The following is a 15,335-nucleotide window of genomic DNA, read 5'->3' as shown; positions in this document are numbered from 1 at the left end:
AATGGAGCCCATCCTGGCCTGGAGCACAGAGATGCTTGGAGTAGGAGTGAGGAGGAGGAGGAGGAGGCAGTGGAGAGCCGGCCGCCCTGCGAGAAGTGGAACGTGGCCCCTGTCCCATCTGGAAAAGATTTGTTCTGCATTCCCCAGCGGAGACGGCTGCTGTCGCTGGGCTCTGCTCCCTGACACAGCCTCTCCTACAAGGGTATGGAGATGGAGGTGAGGGGAGTGAGGGGGAGCTCCTCAGGCAGGGTGGGGGGAGATGCACTGGCAGGTAATGCAGAGGGGGAGACCCAAATAAAGGGTCTTTTCCTGCCTCTTCCACCACCCCTATTGGCTTCCTCTGAGCAGGACCTGGGGGAAGGGATGCCTACTATACCTCTGACAAGCAGGAAAGATGCAGGTCATGATTTCTTCTCCCTTCCCTGCCAATGGCAGAGCTCATCCCATCAGATCTGAGCTCCCATTGTCCTCCAAGACAGACCCACTAAAGTACCACCAACATACACAGTCCATATGCTCTTAATTCCTAATGGGGAAGACTTCTACAGAAGGCAGAAAACCCAACCTCCGTTTCAGAGAAGAGGAGCCTGAGGCTGAGAGATTGAGAACTGTGCCAAAGTCCTGCTACTACTTAGCAAACCTTTGAGCAATAAGATACTCCTGCCTGGGCAGCCCAGCACAAGCTACCTGAGCCCAGCAAGAGGCCAGGCTCCATTTCGACATCTCCTCTGCAGACATCTTGTCATTCCTTCAGCCAGGCCCTACTTAACCCCAACAAGTCTTGTCTCGCCTTCACCAGCAGAGACACCTCCCTTCTCCTCCAAAGGGCCCTGAATAAGTGCCTGTGCTTGGACAAGTGGTCCCCAGCAGAGCCACTGAGTCTCTCCTGAAGGCCGTGAGGGTCACTGATGGCAGTGGTGAATCCACACTCACCAGCAGGTTGCCCCTCGTAAGCACTTATAAGGTCTTCTGCCCTGTGACCAGCAAGGATGGATGTAGCAAAATGCCAGAGGGATGTGGTGTTCTATGTATGGGCAGAAATTCTCCCTGGTGCCATCAAAGAGCATCTCCTTGCATTTATCCATTACCACCCCCTCACCCTGCAGTCTGATGCACTGCCACTGATATAACCTTTGTCCCAAACCTGTGACACTTGTCCTGACTCTGTAACAAATGCCAACCTGGCCCACGCGACCTTCAGGGAGGCTACTTTCCTGCTAAAACCCAACACAGTGCTACCGACAGGTCCTGGAATGACCACCCACCCCCAGCCCCCAGTCCTGACTTACACTACTACCCCACAGACACTGAGGACTTCTGTCCAATATGGGATGAGATGACCCTATGTGACAGCCGAGGGGTCACACACACAGAGGGGTCAAAGCCCTTTCCTTTGCACCCCACCAGGCTCCCCTAACCAGGTTAGCCAGAAACCTGGGCTTCCCCCTTCCCCCAAACCCATTGAAGCGGGCGCCCGGGAGCGGGAGGCAGCAAATGCCGGCAGACGGGAAATGGCACTGGGGAAGTGGGGAGGAGGAGGGGAGCGGCAGAGAAGTTCCTGAAGTTTTCTGTCCTGGATAGCTGGAATAAATCTCATTTTCTCTGGTCTTCTTGCCGAGACGAGGATTGGCTCGGCAGTGCTGCAGCCCGCCCTCCTCCTTCCCACGTCCCCTCCCCGCCAGCTTCGCTCCCTCTCTCCCGTGGCATCAGGGCGTCAGCCTGGGAGAGCCAGCCTTGGGGGGACAGCCGTGGGAAAAGGGAGGGGGGACATACCTCCCGTGTCCCCCCACCTCCATTCCAGGACTCAGCACCAGTAACCCTCGGAGCAAGTTACAGGGGCCCACGGGGAGTGTCTCGCAACTTTTCGTCCGGAGCACGGGGAAAAATAATAACTCTGGTTCGGAAGAGGTAAATCCTGGAAGTTTTGATTCATCCGTCTGTAGAGCTGGGGAGGGGGAGGTGTTGGGAGCAGAAGGAAAAGGGTGGAGAGGGTGGTTGGAGAGGGGAGACCCCGGGGGAGGGAGCGGGGGGCGCGGAGGGAGGGTGGCAAGGGGATAGAAAGGGAGAGGATGGCAAAAAAGAAAGGGACAAGAAGGCAGGAATGCAACAGGAAACGGGGAGTGAGGAGAGGGGACGCGGGCCAGGGGGAAGAGGCATGAAAGAAAGGGCGTGAGAAGATGGTCCCACAGATGGGGGAAGGCAGCAGGACACTGGCCTCCCAAACTCTGCTCTGGATACCCCTCAAAACCCTGCAGGCTCGTGGCGCCTTGATTTCGGGGGCACGAAGGAAGAAAGGGAGCACTTTTTCATAAGAGGGCAGGGAAAGGATGATTAGAAACTCCCACCTTCATAGCCTCGGCATGTCTACTTGGAAAAATATCCTTGTTATACTGAGAGATATCACTATGTATATATATAGCAGCCAGCAGCACAGGAATTGGAATTAGTCGTCTGCCTACTGCCCGGCACAGCTCCAGGGAAGCTGGAAGAGGCCCAGCCCAGCCAGCTAAGCCCCTTTCCCCCTTCCCCAAAAGCCTGCCCCTGCTGGTATTCCCCATCCCAGAGCAGTCACCCAACAGGGGAACCTCTGCCTCCCTTCCTTCGGGGAAAGGGAGGTTTTTTGGCACTTGGGAAGGCTGGGAAAGCCTTCCTGGCCACCCACAACCATTTCCACTCGCTCTTCCCACTGTTGAGACCACCCCAAACTACTCACCCTCTTTTGGAGTATGTCCCCTTTGGGAGAGGGGGGTGTAAGGAGAGGAGGAGGAGGGAAGAGGCTGCTTTCAGCAGCTCCAGCCAACTAGACATCTGGATTATTTTCCCCCCCTTTCTGGTTTCCGCTCTTCCCAGCAAGCAGAACAGCTCAGGCCATTCCCGGCTAGTGGAAAACCAGTGGTAACCAGCTGAACTCGGAGGGGAAATGGGGGAAGCCAGGCTGCAAGGAGGAGGAGGTGCTGGTCTTGGGTCTTTGAGGGCAGGGGGCTTCCCAGAGGAGGCGAGGAGAGAGCCAGAGAGAGGATGCCAGGGCAGAGGGGGGTCGTGATGGGCTGTGGGCTTTCTGCTGGGAACTGGTGAACACGGAGGGCTGCCAGATGGAAGCACTGGCACCTGGACAGACAGGCGGCCGGGCAGAAGGGTCCTCTTGCCCAGTGGAGGAAAGGACAGCACACAGGTCACCCTTTGCCCTCAGAATCACGAGTTTCCCTGGCATGGAGGAGTCTGGTTGGGTGAAGGGGAGGGCTCAAAGGGGCACAGCCTTTAGGGAATCATACCAGGGACAGAGGGAGGAGGAAAAAGGGGAGACTGGAAGGAGAAAAAGCCCAACAGGCCTGCCAGAAACCTGACATCCAGGTAGGGTTGGGCACCAGCTGCCTCACTCACTCCCTCCCTCCCTTCCTCCCTCCCTCCTCTCCCAGTGCTTGTTGCCTGCCAGGAGGCAGGGAGAGCCAGGGGCCAGGTACTGGCTTGCTTCCCTGTAGTGACCAAGGGACAAGGAAGGAGAAACTCTTTCCTCCACCAAGCTCCCCACTCAATAGTTGTCCAGACAGGGAGCAAGGGAATGCTCTCCTTCCACATCCCTCATTCCCTTGCCACCCCATCCCAAGGTATGATGTCCTCCATAAGGGTCCTAAGGGCAGCTTTGCTGTACAGGGGACCTGGAGTGGAGTAGGGGAGTTCAACCCTTAGAGTAGCCCTGGCCACTGTAGCACAGGCTGAAGGGCACAGTCCCCACTTTGTGTTTTTCAGGGGCTCTAATGTGCAGAGGGAAAGGAAAACTTGAGGGCTGTGGCTCACCTAATCCCCTCTCCCAGGGTCATGTGCCTTCCTGGGAGACCCTGGGGACAGCTCAAAAATGGGGTTGCATCTCTCTCCCTGTGGTCCCAAGACCCCCGCTGTGCTGCAGGGACCGCCCTAGTAGTTTCCTTGCTCTCCAGGAGAGCCCTGATCCAGTGGCTATGGGTGGGCTTCTGCCAGAGAGAGGAAATAGCTTCCCAGTCGTCCTCCCACCCCAAATCTGCCATCTGCCATGTCATGGCTGTGAGACAGCACTGCACGGCCTCTGTGAGCAGGATGAAAAGATGAGCTGCATGAGCCAGGGAGCTGGGGGCCAGCAGGAATCCAACCTGCCCTGCTGTCACCAGCCACTGCCACCCCGGGAGGCAGCCAATGGTGCTGGGTGCTGCTGAGGGAGGTTTGTTTTCCCTTTCTCAGGCATTAACCCCTGGCAGATAAGAGGGGCCCCGGGTGAGCAAACAAGGCCAGGGCAAAGCAAACTCATGTGTAGCCAGCCAGGAAAGCAACTTCATGTCCAGGACTCCCCTTCACCAGACCCTTTGCCAACCTGGCACTGCCTGGTGGTGTCACTCTGAGGTGACATGGGGACAGATGGGAGAGGCAGGCAACATGGCAGGGGGAGACAGACAGAGCCATGCAGCAATGGGGGTCCCAGCATATGGAGATCAAGGGATGTGAGGCTCCTGCATCACCTTTTGTCATGCTGTCCTCCAAATCAACCCTGCTGGAGGGACCCAGCTCTATCCTGTTCCCCTGGCCCCAGAGCTGACCCACAGGGAGGGACACATCCCCAGGTGGCTACCCAGAGCGCTGATACTCGGAGATTCCCCTCATCCAAATCCTCTCTTTTCCCCAACCCACTCTCTCCCGCTTGCCACACACACCAACCAGGAATCTGCCCGAGTGTCCTCCTCGCTGACTGGGGAAGTCATCGTCCTGCTATCATCCATCCATCTGCTGCTTCCTGCCTGCTCCTCAGTGCCTCCAGGACCTGCCTGAGTGCAGGGTCCCATCCCACCTTCTCCTCCAACCTTGAGCAATCCCGTCCCTTGCCATGCCTCAGTTTCGCCTCCCTGCAAAGCAGCTGCTTTCCCCACACCGTGAGCTCCCTGCTTCTCCAGCATGTCTGCCCAGCACCTGGGGACCCAGCCAGTGAAGGACAAACAAAGCAATATACAAATATTGCATTTTTTCTTCCCACCACTCCTCGTCCCCGAGAAGCACACAGTCCCCAGGCCTCACCCTCTCCTCAAGGGTTCATCTGAATAGCAAAAAGGAGGGAGAGGTTTCTCGCCCCAGGAGCCGGGGCAGCCGGGCAGGGCACTGCTCTGGGAGGTTCTGCCTGGGAGGGAAATCCTCAGCCTGTGTTGTGGCGTGGGTCTGGCCAAGCTGCTTTGCAGATTGGGGAAACTGAGGCACACTGAGGGAGGTCAGAGAGGTGAGGGAGAGCATTGTGTGTTTTGGAGGAAAGCCTTATTCTTCCTTCCGAAAAGGAAGGCTAGGCAAGGGGTACAGCCAGTAGCAATCTCCACACTGTCTTATATACTGCCTTTAATCTCTCCAGACAGTTCAGGGAGTTCAGTCAATATGGCTGGGAAAATCCTCTCCAAGGCCTTAACTGTTCCTCTTACCTTGTTTAGGTGGGAAACAAGGGGACCAACGCACTTGCCCTGCCAGTCCACCCCAAGCTCCCATCGTCACCCACTGCTTCATCTGTGACTGGCTTTCACTCTCCCAGCAGTGGCAGAAGACAGAGGATTAACCCCTAAAGCCCATGGCCAGACACAGCTTCCAGCAGCCTCTGCAGAACCGGGGTTGACTCCAGACACCTCCGTGCTACCACTGTCCTCGCCACTGAGGAAGTACCCCCTGAGGGTGATTTCATGAGTGCGACATAGTGCAGAAAAGCAGGAAACCTGCTGAAAGCCAAAGTGACATGAGCTGTTACCCCAAGAGCATCTGGGCAGAAGCAATGGGGAGGTCGGGGATGTGACAAATCACCCCAGTTGCTGGAAGCCTGTTGAGGGCAGATTTTTGGGGCTTTTCCGGAGGCAAGGGTGAGGTGAAGGGTGCAACATGAGCCTGGGGAAGCTGCCAGTGCTCAGCTGGGTGTCAGGCTCCCATGGCAAGCGGCGGCTGAAGTCGGAGCTGACGCCGGACATGATCAGCCCACCACTGGGGGACTTCCGGCACACCATGCACGTGGGGCGTGGCGGGGACGTCTTTGGGGACACCTCTTTCCTCAGCAACCACGGCGGGGCCGACACAGCCAAAGCCAACAACTTCTTCGCCCGGACGCTGCGGCACGTCCGCCGGACGCCACTGAAGAGACGGGGCAGTGGGGGCCAGGCGGGGGCATCGCCTGCCCCGCCAGCCATCTCGCCCATCATCAAGAACGCCATCTCCCTGCCGCAGCTCAATGAGGGGATGTATGACGGTGGAAGTGGACACGGCCTGACCAGCAAGTTCTCCTTCAAAAGTGCATCGAACAGGTTCTCCAAAACGCACCAGGCCTACGGTGAGTGAAGCACAGGGCAGAGGCTGGCACCCAGGTACTGTGCATCCTCTGCAGCCCTTCTCCATTGCTCCATGCCTCGGTTTCCTCCCCACTGAGGGACTTCAAGCTCTCAGGAGAGATAGAACATTTAAGAGTCCTGAGTCCTGATAATCCCTGTGAGCAGATAACCTTAACCTTGCTCTGAACCATGGTCCTTGCTCCTGCCCTTGGAGGGTCTCCTCCCAGGGTGTCCCCCAAAGTGGGGCATGGATGGTTTCTCTGTTTCTCCCTCTCTCACATAGCCCCACACAACTGGCAGCCTGTGTGGAGTAGTTTTAAGGTGGTGACCCCCAACTACCCCCAGACCTACACCTTTACCATGAGCAGCCTCCCTGAGGAAGATAAGAGGATGCTGGAACAGTGGAGCAATGCCCACTCCAAGGTTATAAGGTCAAGGCATGGCCATGGCCTTCCCCACCTCCACACAGCCCCTTGCCTGGCAGTGCCAACCTCTGCAACTCCATGTGCTGCTCCTCACAGGACTCCATCCTCCCTTCTCCACCTTGCCCACAGCCCTCCCTGCCAGCCAGGGTCTCCTTTAGGGAAGGATTGTGGAAAGGATAGGACAGGACAGCTGTGTGGCTCCTCTCCAGCCTCACAGCACTGGGCTGTGGCTCAGGTTTTCCCCAGGGAGGGAGGTCTGGAGCAGAAGGTCTTGGGGCTGGGGGGTTGGATCTGGGGGGGCCTGCAGCAGCCTGGGGAGGTGGCCTGGCTCAGAGGGAAAGGCAGGCTGAGGCAATGCTGCCATCTCCTGGTCCCACCTGCCTGGCTCAGCCCCCACTGCCATCTTACCAAGCCCAGAGTGCACCTGGATACCCTCCACTGTACTCTGAGCTTTGGAGATGTCCACAGAGACAACTGGCCTGTCCTTTAGAGGCCAGTGCCACTGACGGGAGCGTGACCTGCGCCACTGTAGTGGCAATGTTCCCTGTCCCTGCAGAAGTAAGGCAGGCTTCCTCCCACCAAGCCGTCCCCTCCCCTCACCAACCATCCCTTCTGCTTCACAGGGCTGGAGTCCGGGTTTTGTACCATCCCTCGTGTCCCTCGCTTGGAAAAGCCCCAAGAGAGCACCTTTCCTGGGGAAGATGAGCTGGATCGCTCAGACTCCTTGCTGTCCTTCCGCCTGGACCTGGGGCCCTCCCTGATGAGCGAGCTCCTCCAGGTGATGAGCTTCTCTGAAACCAATGGGAATGAGGTGGGGGAGGATGGCCCACACCTCTTGTGTGGTGAGGGGACCAAGGACAGGGTCCCTCCAGCAGCGAGTGCATCCCACGAAGAGGACAAGTCAACATCCAGCTTCTGGGACCACTCCAGGCAGAGCAACCTGTCAGGGGCCAGCTCACTGCCAGGTCTGTCAGTGCATGCCAACGGAGAGGCACATGCCATCGAAGGTGCTGAAGCGGACTCTGTGTGGGCTTCGGGGCCCGGAGCAGTGCCCAGAGGGACCCCGTGGCAGGGGCACTGGAACGACTGCACCATTGAGGCGGGAGAATTTGACCGAGCGACCCAGGTCCTGGCCCGCCATTACGGTGGGACCAGCACCCCACGGAGCTCAGAGAAGGGCGAGGGTCCCCGGCAGGCCCGGACACAAACCCTGTGGGAGAGCCCCAGCAGCATCTTGTGGCGGTCACAAGTGACAAGGGAGAGCCAGTCCCCTGAAGCCAGCTGGAATCAAGGAGAGGAGGAGGAGGAGGAGGAGACCAAGCTCTCCACCCGGCAGGAAAGCTACACTGGTGCCCGAGGTGGGCATAGCAGTTCCTTTGAGTATGCCAATGAGGAGGAAGAAGATGATGAAGTCAAGGTGTGAATGGCCATCCCTCCCATCGCAGGCCCCACCAGAGACACTGGTGCTGGGGTCTTTGCCCTCCTCCCCGTGCCCCACCCTCAGGTGCCAATGTCACCGGCAGACGCAGTGGGTGACCCCCTCACCAAGCTGGGGACACTGGGCAGGCTGGAGAGGGGCAGGAAGAGAGCCTATCTCCTGGGGGGCTCCCTAGGGCTGGGCCAGGCTGCTGCAGATGGCCAGTGAGCACTGCAGTGCCAGGCATCATGCCCCTTCTCCGGCCTCACTGCCATTAGACACCAAAGAGACATTCCCATGTGCCAAAGAAACCCCAAACTCCTTCCTACCCCATCCCATTCTCCCCAGTGCCATCTCTCCCAATCCTCGGCCTGACCCCACCAGCATGTCTGGGGACATACCCCATTCTCCCCCTGAAGCCCCCAACCACTGCCTGCACTGGGGTGCAGTGCCCTGGGGTGCCCTCCCAGAAATATTCCCACCCATAGCTCTGGCACATAGGGGATGGGGATCTCCCCAGCTCCAGCTAGTGCAAGACCCTTCAGTATAGCACGTCTATCTGCTAGGGGAGGTCAGCTGGGGACCCAAGGGTCATGCAAAGACCTGAGGTTCCTCTTTTTCCCTTTCTCCCAAAAAGCTGTGTGCTCACTATTCAGGAGGTGAGAGCATGCACAGAGATAATTGCAGGGGTCTCTCCACTTGCCTCCTGCTTCTGGGCATCACTCAGGATGCCTCCCTTCCTGACCCCAACCCCTCTCAGTGGGGAGGGAAGAAATTTCTTGGCTGGCTGGAGGCAGAGGCAGGTTATCAGGTCACCAAATTCTGCAGTTCAGATCCTGAAACTGTCTTCCTTTCCCCTGCCTCAGAACAAGGAGACTCCTCCTCTGAAGCCACTTGGTTTGTCTCACCATCCTCGTGGTGGTGGCAGGCAGTTTGTGCCTCCATCCTTGCCCCTCTCCCCATTCACCACGTGCACACCCCTCTTCCCAGTACACCCCTTCCCAGGGGTAAGCGTGGACGATGGAATGTCCCTTGCTGAGTGGCCCTGGGCGACGCAGCCACCCTGGAATGAGCTGCCCCCCACGCTGCCCCGCGTGCAAACTGGCACTCACAGAAGCGCCTTTGTGCCATGGTGTGGAGCCAGCATGCTCGGGGTCTGAGGTCACCAGAGGGACCCTCACAGGACCCCCTTGTTCTCTGGGACAGGAGGGGTTGTGCAGCAGGGGGAGATGCTGGGCCATGGCTGCAAGACTCTGCTCCCACGCAGCTCACCCACCACCCGGCTGTTTTTGGCAGGGAGCGTTTCAGAGCAGAATAAAGAGCTCCGATGTGCGCACATATGGCGCGTGCAAGTGCCACTCACAGTCAGGCCACCAAGGCTTCAGGCAAGCCCACGTTGCTCGGCCTCCCTGAGGGGCTGCCTTGCACCAGCCAGCAGCAGCAAGCTGGGGCAGGCACCAGCTTCAAGAAGTCCCCAGCTCTGGCCACTGGAACCCAGCAGGATCAGCCTTACCCCCACTTCCAGGGCGGGGACCCAGCCTCTCAGGAGGAGCTCCCCTCCACCCTCTGCTTTCCACACTGTAACACAAGCTCCAGACCAAAGACCCACATCCACGGAATTATCCTTTCTGCCTCCACTCTGTATCCCATGCACTTATTATTGTCCTTATTATTAAAACAGTTTTGATACTAACTTCTCTGGTGCCTCCTCTTGGCTGCCGTGACCTTATCGTCTTCCTTGCTACATCTGCTGGTGGCCCAGCCACCAAATCCCATCCTCTTTACTCTCAGCAGGATTTTCCAGCAGCTCTGGGATCCCGGGATTAATGAGCCTGGTACTTTGTGCCCCTCTCTGGGGCACACATAAAGCAACATCTTATCCACCTGGGCCCATGTAGCACACAGAAGAGTGAAAAGCTTCCTGTCCAGCTCTGCAATAATTCATTTGCAGTCTGGAGCAAATCAGTACCCTTTCCAAAGCTGGCTCAGCTACACCTGTCCAGCTCATCAGACATCAGACATCCTCTGCCTGTTCACTCAGGCAGCAGCAAGTCCCTCCAGCTTGGGCAACAGGGAAGTGAAGAGGGGGGGCAAGGGCACTGCCACCTTCCCTTGGAACGGGTTCTCCATAACATCCTTTTCTACTCTACTGTCCTCCCACCCAGCCTACAGTGCCCCAGTGTTTGCTGACACACATCCATTTCACTTTAGGCTGGCAAGATACTTTTCAATTAGAGCAGAAGCATAAAATAATCAGGACTATTTGCCTGTAGTCCTGTGCAAGTGACACAGACTTGGAGGTGCTGAGCCACGTAATTCATCCCAAACCTCACTGCCTCCCCTTCCTCACTTTCCCTGAGTAGGATTTGCTGTGGAGGTGTCAGAGCAATGGGTAACCTGACTGGAATGTGCCAGCAGATAAAGTGAGGTGAGGTAAAGAGGAAAGTTGGAGGAGACACTCCCTTATCTATGGCAGGAATTCTGGCTGGGGGCACACCTGTGCTGCCCTCCCCATGCCACCTAACCTTTTAATTATGCTCTTTTGTGGCGCAAAATGCCACATCACTCACATCTGTGCTTTTATTCCCATTCTTCTATCCCTCCCTCACAAAAGCTCAGGTGCAGGAAGAAATGGAGCACTGTGAAGAGGTTACACAACCATTTCCCAAGCAATCCTATAGTGACCTCCTCCTCCTGAACCCTGCCTACATCCTGCTTTGGCTTATCAACTACCCCTTCAACCCCACATCCTCTTCTGACCTAGAAAGCACCTGGCATTATCTGGGAGCTATTTCCATCCAACAAGGACTCTTTTTCTGTTTATGGGAAAACCTTGGCCTTTCACAGAGGCTTACACAGAGGCAGACCCAAAGATCTCAGAGAAGACAAAGCAGATGGAGCAAGCAGTGTTCTACAGGCTTGGTCTTTTATTAGAGCTGGGAAGTGGCACCCGTCAGCTCAGCTTGAAGGAGGTGATCTTGAAGCCTCCCATGACGTTCATGTAGTTGATCTTGCGGTAGCTGTGCCGGTTGGGGAAACACACTTCATGCCCATCTGGTAGTTTCACACGGAATTTGTCTGTCAGCATTTCAATGAGGAACTGGAAGAAGAGAGGGGAGGAAGGGAATTGAGGACAAGGAGGGTATTCAGAGGTCAGCATCTAGACAAAAGGCCTGATTGAGAGGGTCAAACCTGTTCACTACAACCTTAATCAAGGTGCTGGGGGTTGAGCTGAGGGTGATTCAGGAAATGAGCAGTTTATATCAAGGGTCTAAGATGGTATACAAACAATGATCTGGGGACAGGATCTCTCCTGAGACTGTTTCACCTACTCAGATTGTAAACTCAGAGCAGTTAAACCCAGTGTCTTTACATGTCTTTAAGGAATGTATATGTACATGTACACATGGAATGTATATACCACTGTTCTGCTCTGAACAGGGCAGATTAAACCTGACCCCCCAGTGCCCTCAGCAGCTTACTGGAAGAAGGAACTTTACTGATAAACACACACAAGCAAACAGGATGAGAATGCATCACTGATCATTGCAAACCAAAGGGAATGTTCTCCAAAGCCACCATCTCACTACCCCCTCCCCAAGAGCCCATCATGCCTGAGGAAACAAGCTTTCTCTCCGCAGCAATAGAAATTGGACTTCTCCTAAATGCAGCCCTGTCAATGACTTGGGACATCAGATGGGGTGAGACAGCAACTAGGACAGCATCCCTGGCAGGAGAAGAGAGAGGACAGGTTGGCATCATGGATGCAGGAGTAATGATCCAGAAGAGCTGAGGGAGAGGTTTTTGGACTTTGCTCCAAACTCTGGGTTGCCTTAAAGCCTGTGTTTACAGAGGAGGAAATTGGAGATAGAAATAAGGTAGAGAGCAGCAAGATCCTGCTCACTGGAGACTCCTTTTACCTTCATACATGCCCCTGGTACACTCACCTGATGGGCAGGTAGGGGGGGCAGGAAGCACTTACAAAGCCTGACACAAACAGGGCTCACACAAAGTTCCCAGAAGCAGCACTGGGATTTTGAAGGAGGAGTGGGAATGACAATCAAGACCAAAAACCCAGAGGATGAGGGGTTGTTGTGAGGGAGCATGAAGTATTGGATGGGACTGGGAAAACCAGGGTATGGGAATCTGTTAACCAGGGGTTTCCCCCCACCACACAAACACCCCCAACACCCACCACAGACTCCTCACCTTGACAGTGCAGCCCCTGAAGAAAGAGAAGTGGCTGTCACGATGCTCTTTCTGCCACACGTTGGAGCATTTGGAGTTACAGACAATGACAGACTCATTGAAGCGGGGGTTGAAGTGAAGTGCCAGATCTTTCAAGCTGGAGCCAAGATTGATGCTGAAGCTGTGGATGAACAGCAGGAAGGTCAGCAGCATGCACAGGATAGGGTTTTGGAAGACTTGAGATCCAACACACATCTCTGCACCCAGTTCCTCCATCAGCGTGACAGGTGGTGGCATAGGGGTTCCCCTAACACAGATATGCTCACACATTTTGTATCTGGTGACCTCGGAAAACCACCTATCTCTACAGCCCACCATCAATCCTGGTAAATCAAAGTGGTTTCTTTGTACTTACCCATTAGTATCAGCGGATATTTTGCCCTTGATCTTCAGGGTGTTCCCAGGCTTCATATCGAGATTTAAGATTTCAAATGGATCCTAAGACAGAGAAAAATAGCCTGTGAGGCTCCTTCAGCCATTCTTCCTCAGCCCCCGTAAGTGAGAGGGTGCTGCTTGGAGAAGGTGCCCCAGCCAGGTGAACATCTACTGCTCTCAGCTGGTGCTCCTCTCATGGCCAAAACCCCTCCATGCTGGAGGTCTTGCATGAGCTTCTCTCACAGTGAGGGAAGAGTGGGCTGAGTGAAGCCCACAAGAGAGAAAATACATCAGAGAGAGAGGAGATGAAAACAGGCTTGTCCTCAGCAGAAAGAAAGGAAAGCATGACAGCAGAGGTACAAAAAGAGTTAAAGCACTACAGGGGCACTACACGGGGTTTGGTGGAAAGTCAGTGTTGCTCAAGAAATGCAAGTGGTGAGAGTGGCTGTGACCTGCCAGCCTCTCACTCAGCCTTGCTGAGTTGAGGACCCTGGGTGACAGAGGACAGGAGCAGCAGCCCTTACAGACATTTTCTTCAGAGGGTAGAGTAACCAGGCAGGGAGACACCAGCAGTTTAGCCTAGAAACGCTTTGCACAGAGAACTTTACATCCCTAGACTTCCTTGTGGCTTACACATTAACATGCCCCCTGCCTCTGCAAAGCTCCAGTGGGTGCTATTAAGCCAGAAGACTTTGATCCAAAGAAAAAGCTTCCTTATGTACACTTCTCATTAGGGACTTCAGGAGATTTAAGCAATTCCCAGCCTTCTTGGTGGGCTCCCAGTGGAAGGACTACCATGCACTGCCCCTAGAGATGCTACTTCAGACACCACACAGGACAAGCATCTTCCCAGCTGGTCATGGAGGTGTGACCACTATGTTCAGTCCTTTTCTGTGTGTAACAGCTCAGCCAAAAGAAGCATCCCAGCTCCTTCCTTTTGCGGCAGGGGGCAGCTCCCAAAATCCACACCAGTACACCAAAATGGTCTACACCATCCTTCCTCACAGTGCTCTGAGGAAGGGCTCAAAGGGGCTTGGAGGAGAGGGCAACCAACACGTGCCCTGTAGACGGCACAAGCTATGAACAGTCCTTTGCAGGAGTGACATAGTGGCATCCCAGCTCCTTCCCTTCTTGTGGCTCTAGATTCAGCCTCAGCTGCGTGGATCGCAACAGCAACATGTGGGACTCTCTGCAACCTCCCATCCAAGCCCCATCAAGACCTAAATCTTTTAGCCTGAGGAGCCATGTGCATAAGAGACAACAGAGCAGTATCACCCCCACTGTCTTCTTCCCAGGTAAAAGTTATGATGAGTCAATATCACAGATTTGTAAGTCTCCAAAAGTCAAGCAGAAAAAGGAGAGGGAGGAGAAGGTCAAGGCTCAGGAGACCAGCGGTCTCTCAGCCCCCCTCCCCAGCCCTGCAGAGAACAGCTGAGTGCAGTCATCCTGCTGCTGCACAGACAGCTGGTAGGCAGCTTCTGCCCTTCCCCAAAACATCCTGAAGCGAGAAGTGCTGATAAGCACTCCTTCCCCAGAGATGTTTCCTATGAGCAGGGTGTCATAAAACTCAGCAGCCTTGGGGAAATTGTTTGCTGTTGAGGACACTGAAACCATTGGTGAAATCTCCCTGGGCTGATTGTGGAACTAGCAGGAACAGGTGCTGGCAATGGTGTTTTCTGGCATTGGGTTTCTTTACCATCACGCTCTTGCATCCATGACATGCCTGTACACACTTTCACATCACCCTGCTCCCCTGCAGCCATCCCAGGGAGAACACAGAGCCCAGAGTCCCCTTGTCAAAATATTGGAGCATCCCACTGTCTATGAGAGGTTTCTCATTCCAGCAACTCACACTGCCCCTTTGCAGGGACAAGGGCAGTACAAAGACACTGTTTTTAACCCTCACAGTTAGTTATCTGAACTCCCTTTAAGCCAGTATGGAGAAACAAACCCTTCTACAGCTCAAGAGGTTACATCCCAAGACAGAACCTAAACTCAGACAGAAAACTCCTGTCCTACATTGCTGTCCAAAGTGACACATGGATGTCATGGCAGAGACGAGACCCAGAACCCAGGCCAGCAAGGTAGAGGAGTCTTCCCCCCAAATTCCCATACAGACCAGAAAGAAACAATGCTCTCACTAGGATTTATCCAGTAATCCCACTAACCCCACTTCTTGTGCTTGCACGGTTATTCACTCCTTACGTAACATAACATACCGTTGTGGAACTTTGACCTGAGAAGTATCAGTGTAGGTCCTGCCTCCCAAGGCCAGAACCGAAACCTTGTTTCCTCTGTGGTTTGTGCAAAGGCACCCATCACTTTTTTCCTGCAACAAGTTTTGCATATACTGCGAAGTTATTAACCCTTTCTTTATACCACCCCGGGACTAAACATCAATCAGCCGTCATTATCTTCAATCGTTGTCTTTGTCCATAGCGGTAATGTGCTCGTAGCAGACAGAGGGAGAAAAGAGGGATGAAGCAGAAGGGATAATGCAAGAAGCCGTACACTGAACAACTGCAATTGCAATCATTTATCCACCAAGTAAATCTATAG

At 54.9% G+C, this 15,335-nt stretch overlaps 2 protein-coding genes across 4 annotated transcripts; one reads left to right on the top strand and one right to left on the bottom strand.

The window, feature by feature from the left end:
- The first annotated feature begins 1,684 nt into the window (after positions 1-1,684).
- Positions 1,685-9,846, top strand: CDC42EP1 (CDC42 effector protein 1). 2 transcript variants are annotated; one of them, XM_050325177.1, is made up of 3 exons: positions 1,685-1,908; positions 5,436-6,313; positions 7,360-9,846. In XM_050325177.1, exons 2-3 carry the CDS (start codon positions 5,872-5,874, stop codon positions 8,157-8,159), a joined length of 1,242 nt encoding a protein of 413 aa, XP_050181134.1. In that variant the 5' UTR covers positions 1,685-1,908; positions 5,436-5,871; the 3' UTR covers positions 8,160-9,846. The 2 variants fall into 2 exon arrangements, with proteins under 2 accessions (XP_050181134.1, XP_050181135.1); XM_050325178.1 differs by lacking the exon at positions 1,685-1,908 and adding an exon at positions 3,201-3,351.
- Positions 9,847-11,067: 1,221 nt separating this feature from the next.
- LGALS2 (galectin 2) lies at positions 11,068-15,036 on the bottom strand. 2 transcript variants are annotated; one of them, XM_050324668.1, is made up of 4 exons: positions 14,996-15,036; positions 12,757-12,839; positions 12,363-12,522; positions 11,068-11,253 (listed from the first exon to the last, which is right to left on the bottom strand). In XM_050324668.1, exons 2-4 carry the CDS (start codon positions 12,810-12,812, stop codon positions 11,107-11,109), a joined length of 363 nt encoding a protein of 120 aa, XP_050180625.1. In that variant the 5' UTR covers positions 12,813-12,839; positions 14,996-15,036; the 3' UTR covers positions 11,068-11,106. The 2 variants fall into 2 exon arrangements, with proteins under 2 accessions (XP_050180625.1, XP_050180624.1); XM_050324667.1 differs by lacking the exon at positions 14,996-15,036 and adding an exon at positions 13,301-13,336.
- Between the last annotated feature and the right edge of the window lie 299 nt (positions 15,037-15,335).

The sequence above is a fragment of the Myiozetetes cayanensis genome, unplaced genomic scaffold (genome assembly GCF_022539395.1).
Source record: "Myiozetetes cayanensis isolate MyiCay16 unplaced genomic scaffold, myiCay2020 scf3, whole genome shotgun sequence".
Classification (NCBI taxonomy): Eukaryota; Metazoa; Chordata; class Aves; order Passeriformes; family Tyrannidae; genus Myiozetetes; species Myiozetetes cayanensis.
This window is presented reverse-complemented; position numbering and strand designations above follow the sequence as displayed.

Bases quoted from the DNA above. Each gene is read 5' to 3' on its own strand.
- CDC42EP1 (XM_050325177.1), top strand. From the start codon at position 5,872: ATGAGCCTGGGGAAGCTGCCAGTGCTCAGCTGGGTGTCAGGCTCCCAT. The intron at 6,314-7,359 runs GTGAGTGAAGCA...TCTGCTTCACAG, and splicing joins CAAAACGCACCAGGCCTACG to GGCTGGAGTCCGGGTTTTGT.
- LGALS2 (XM_050324667.1), bottom strand. The intron at 12,523-12,756 runs GTAAGTACAAAG...GTTCATCCACAG, and splicing joins ATATCCGCTGATACTAATGG to CTTCAGCATCAATCTTGGCT. The intron at 11,254-12,362 runs GTGAGGAGTCTG...CTCTTCTTCCAG, and splicing joins TCAGGGGCTGCACTGTCAAG to TTCCTCATTGAAATGCTGAC.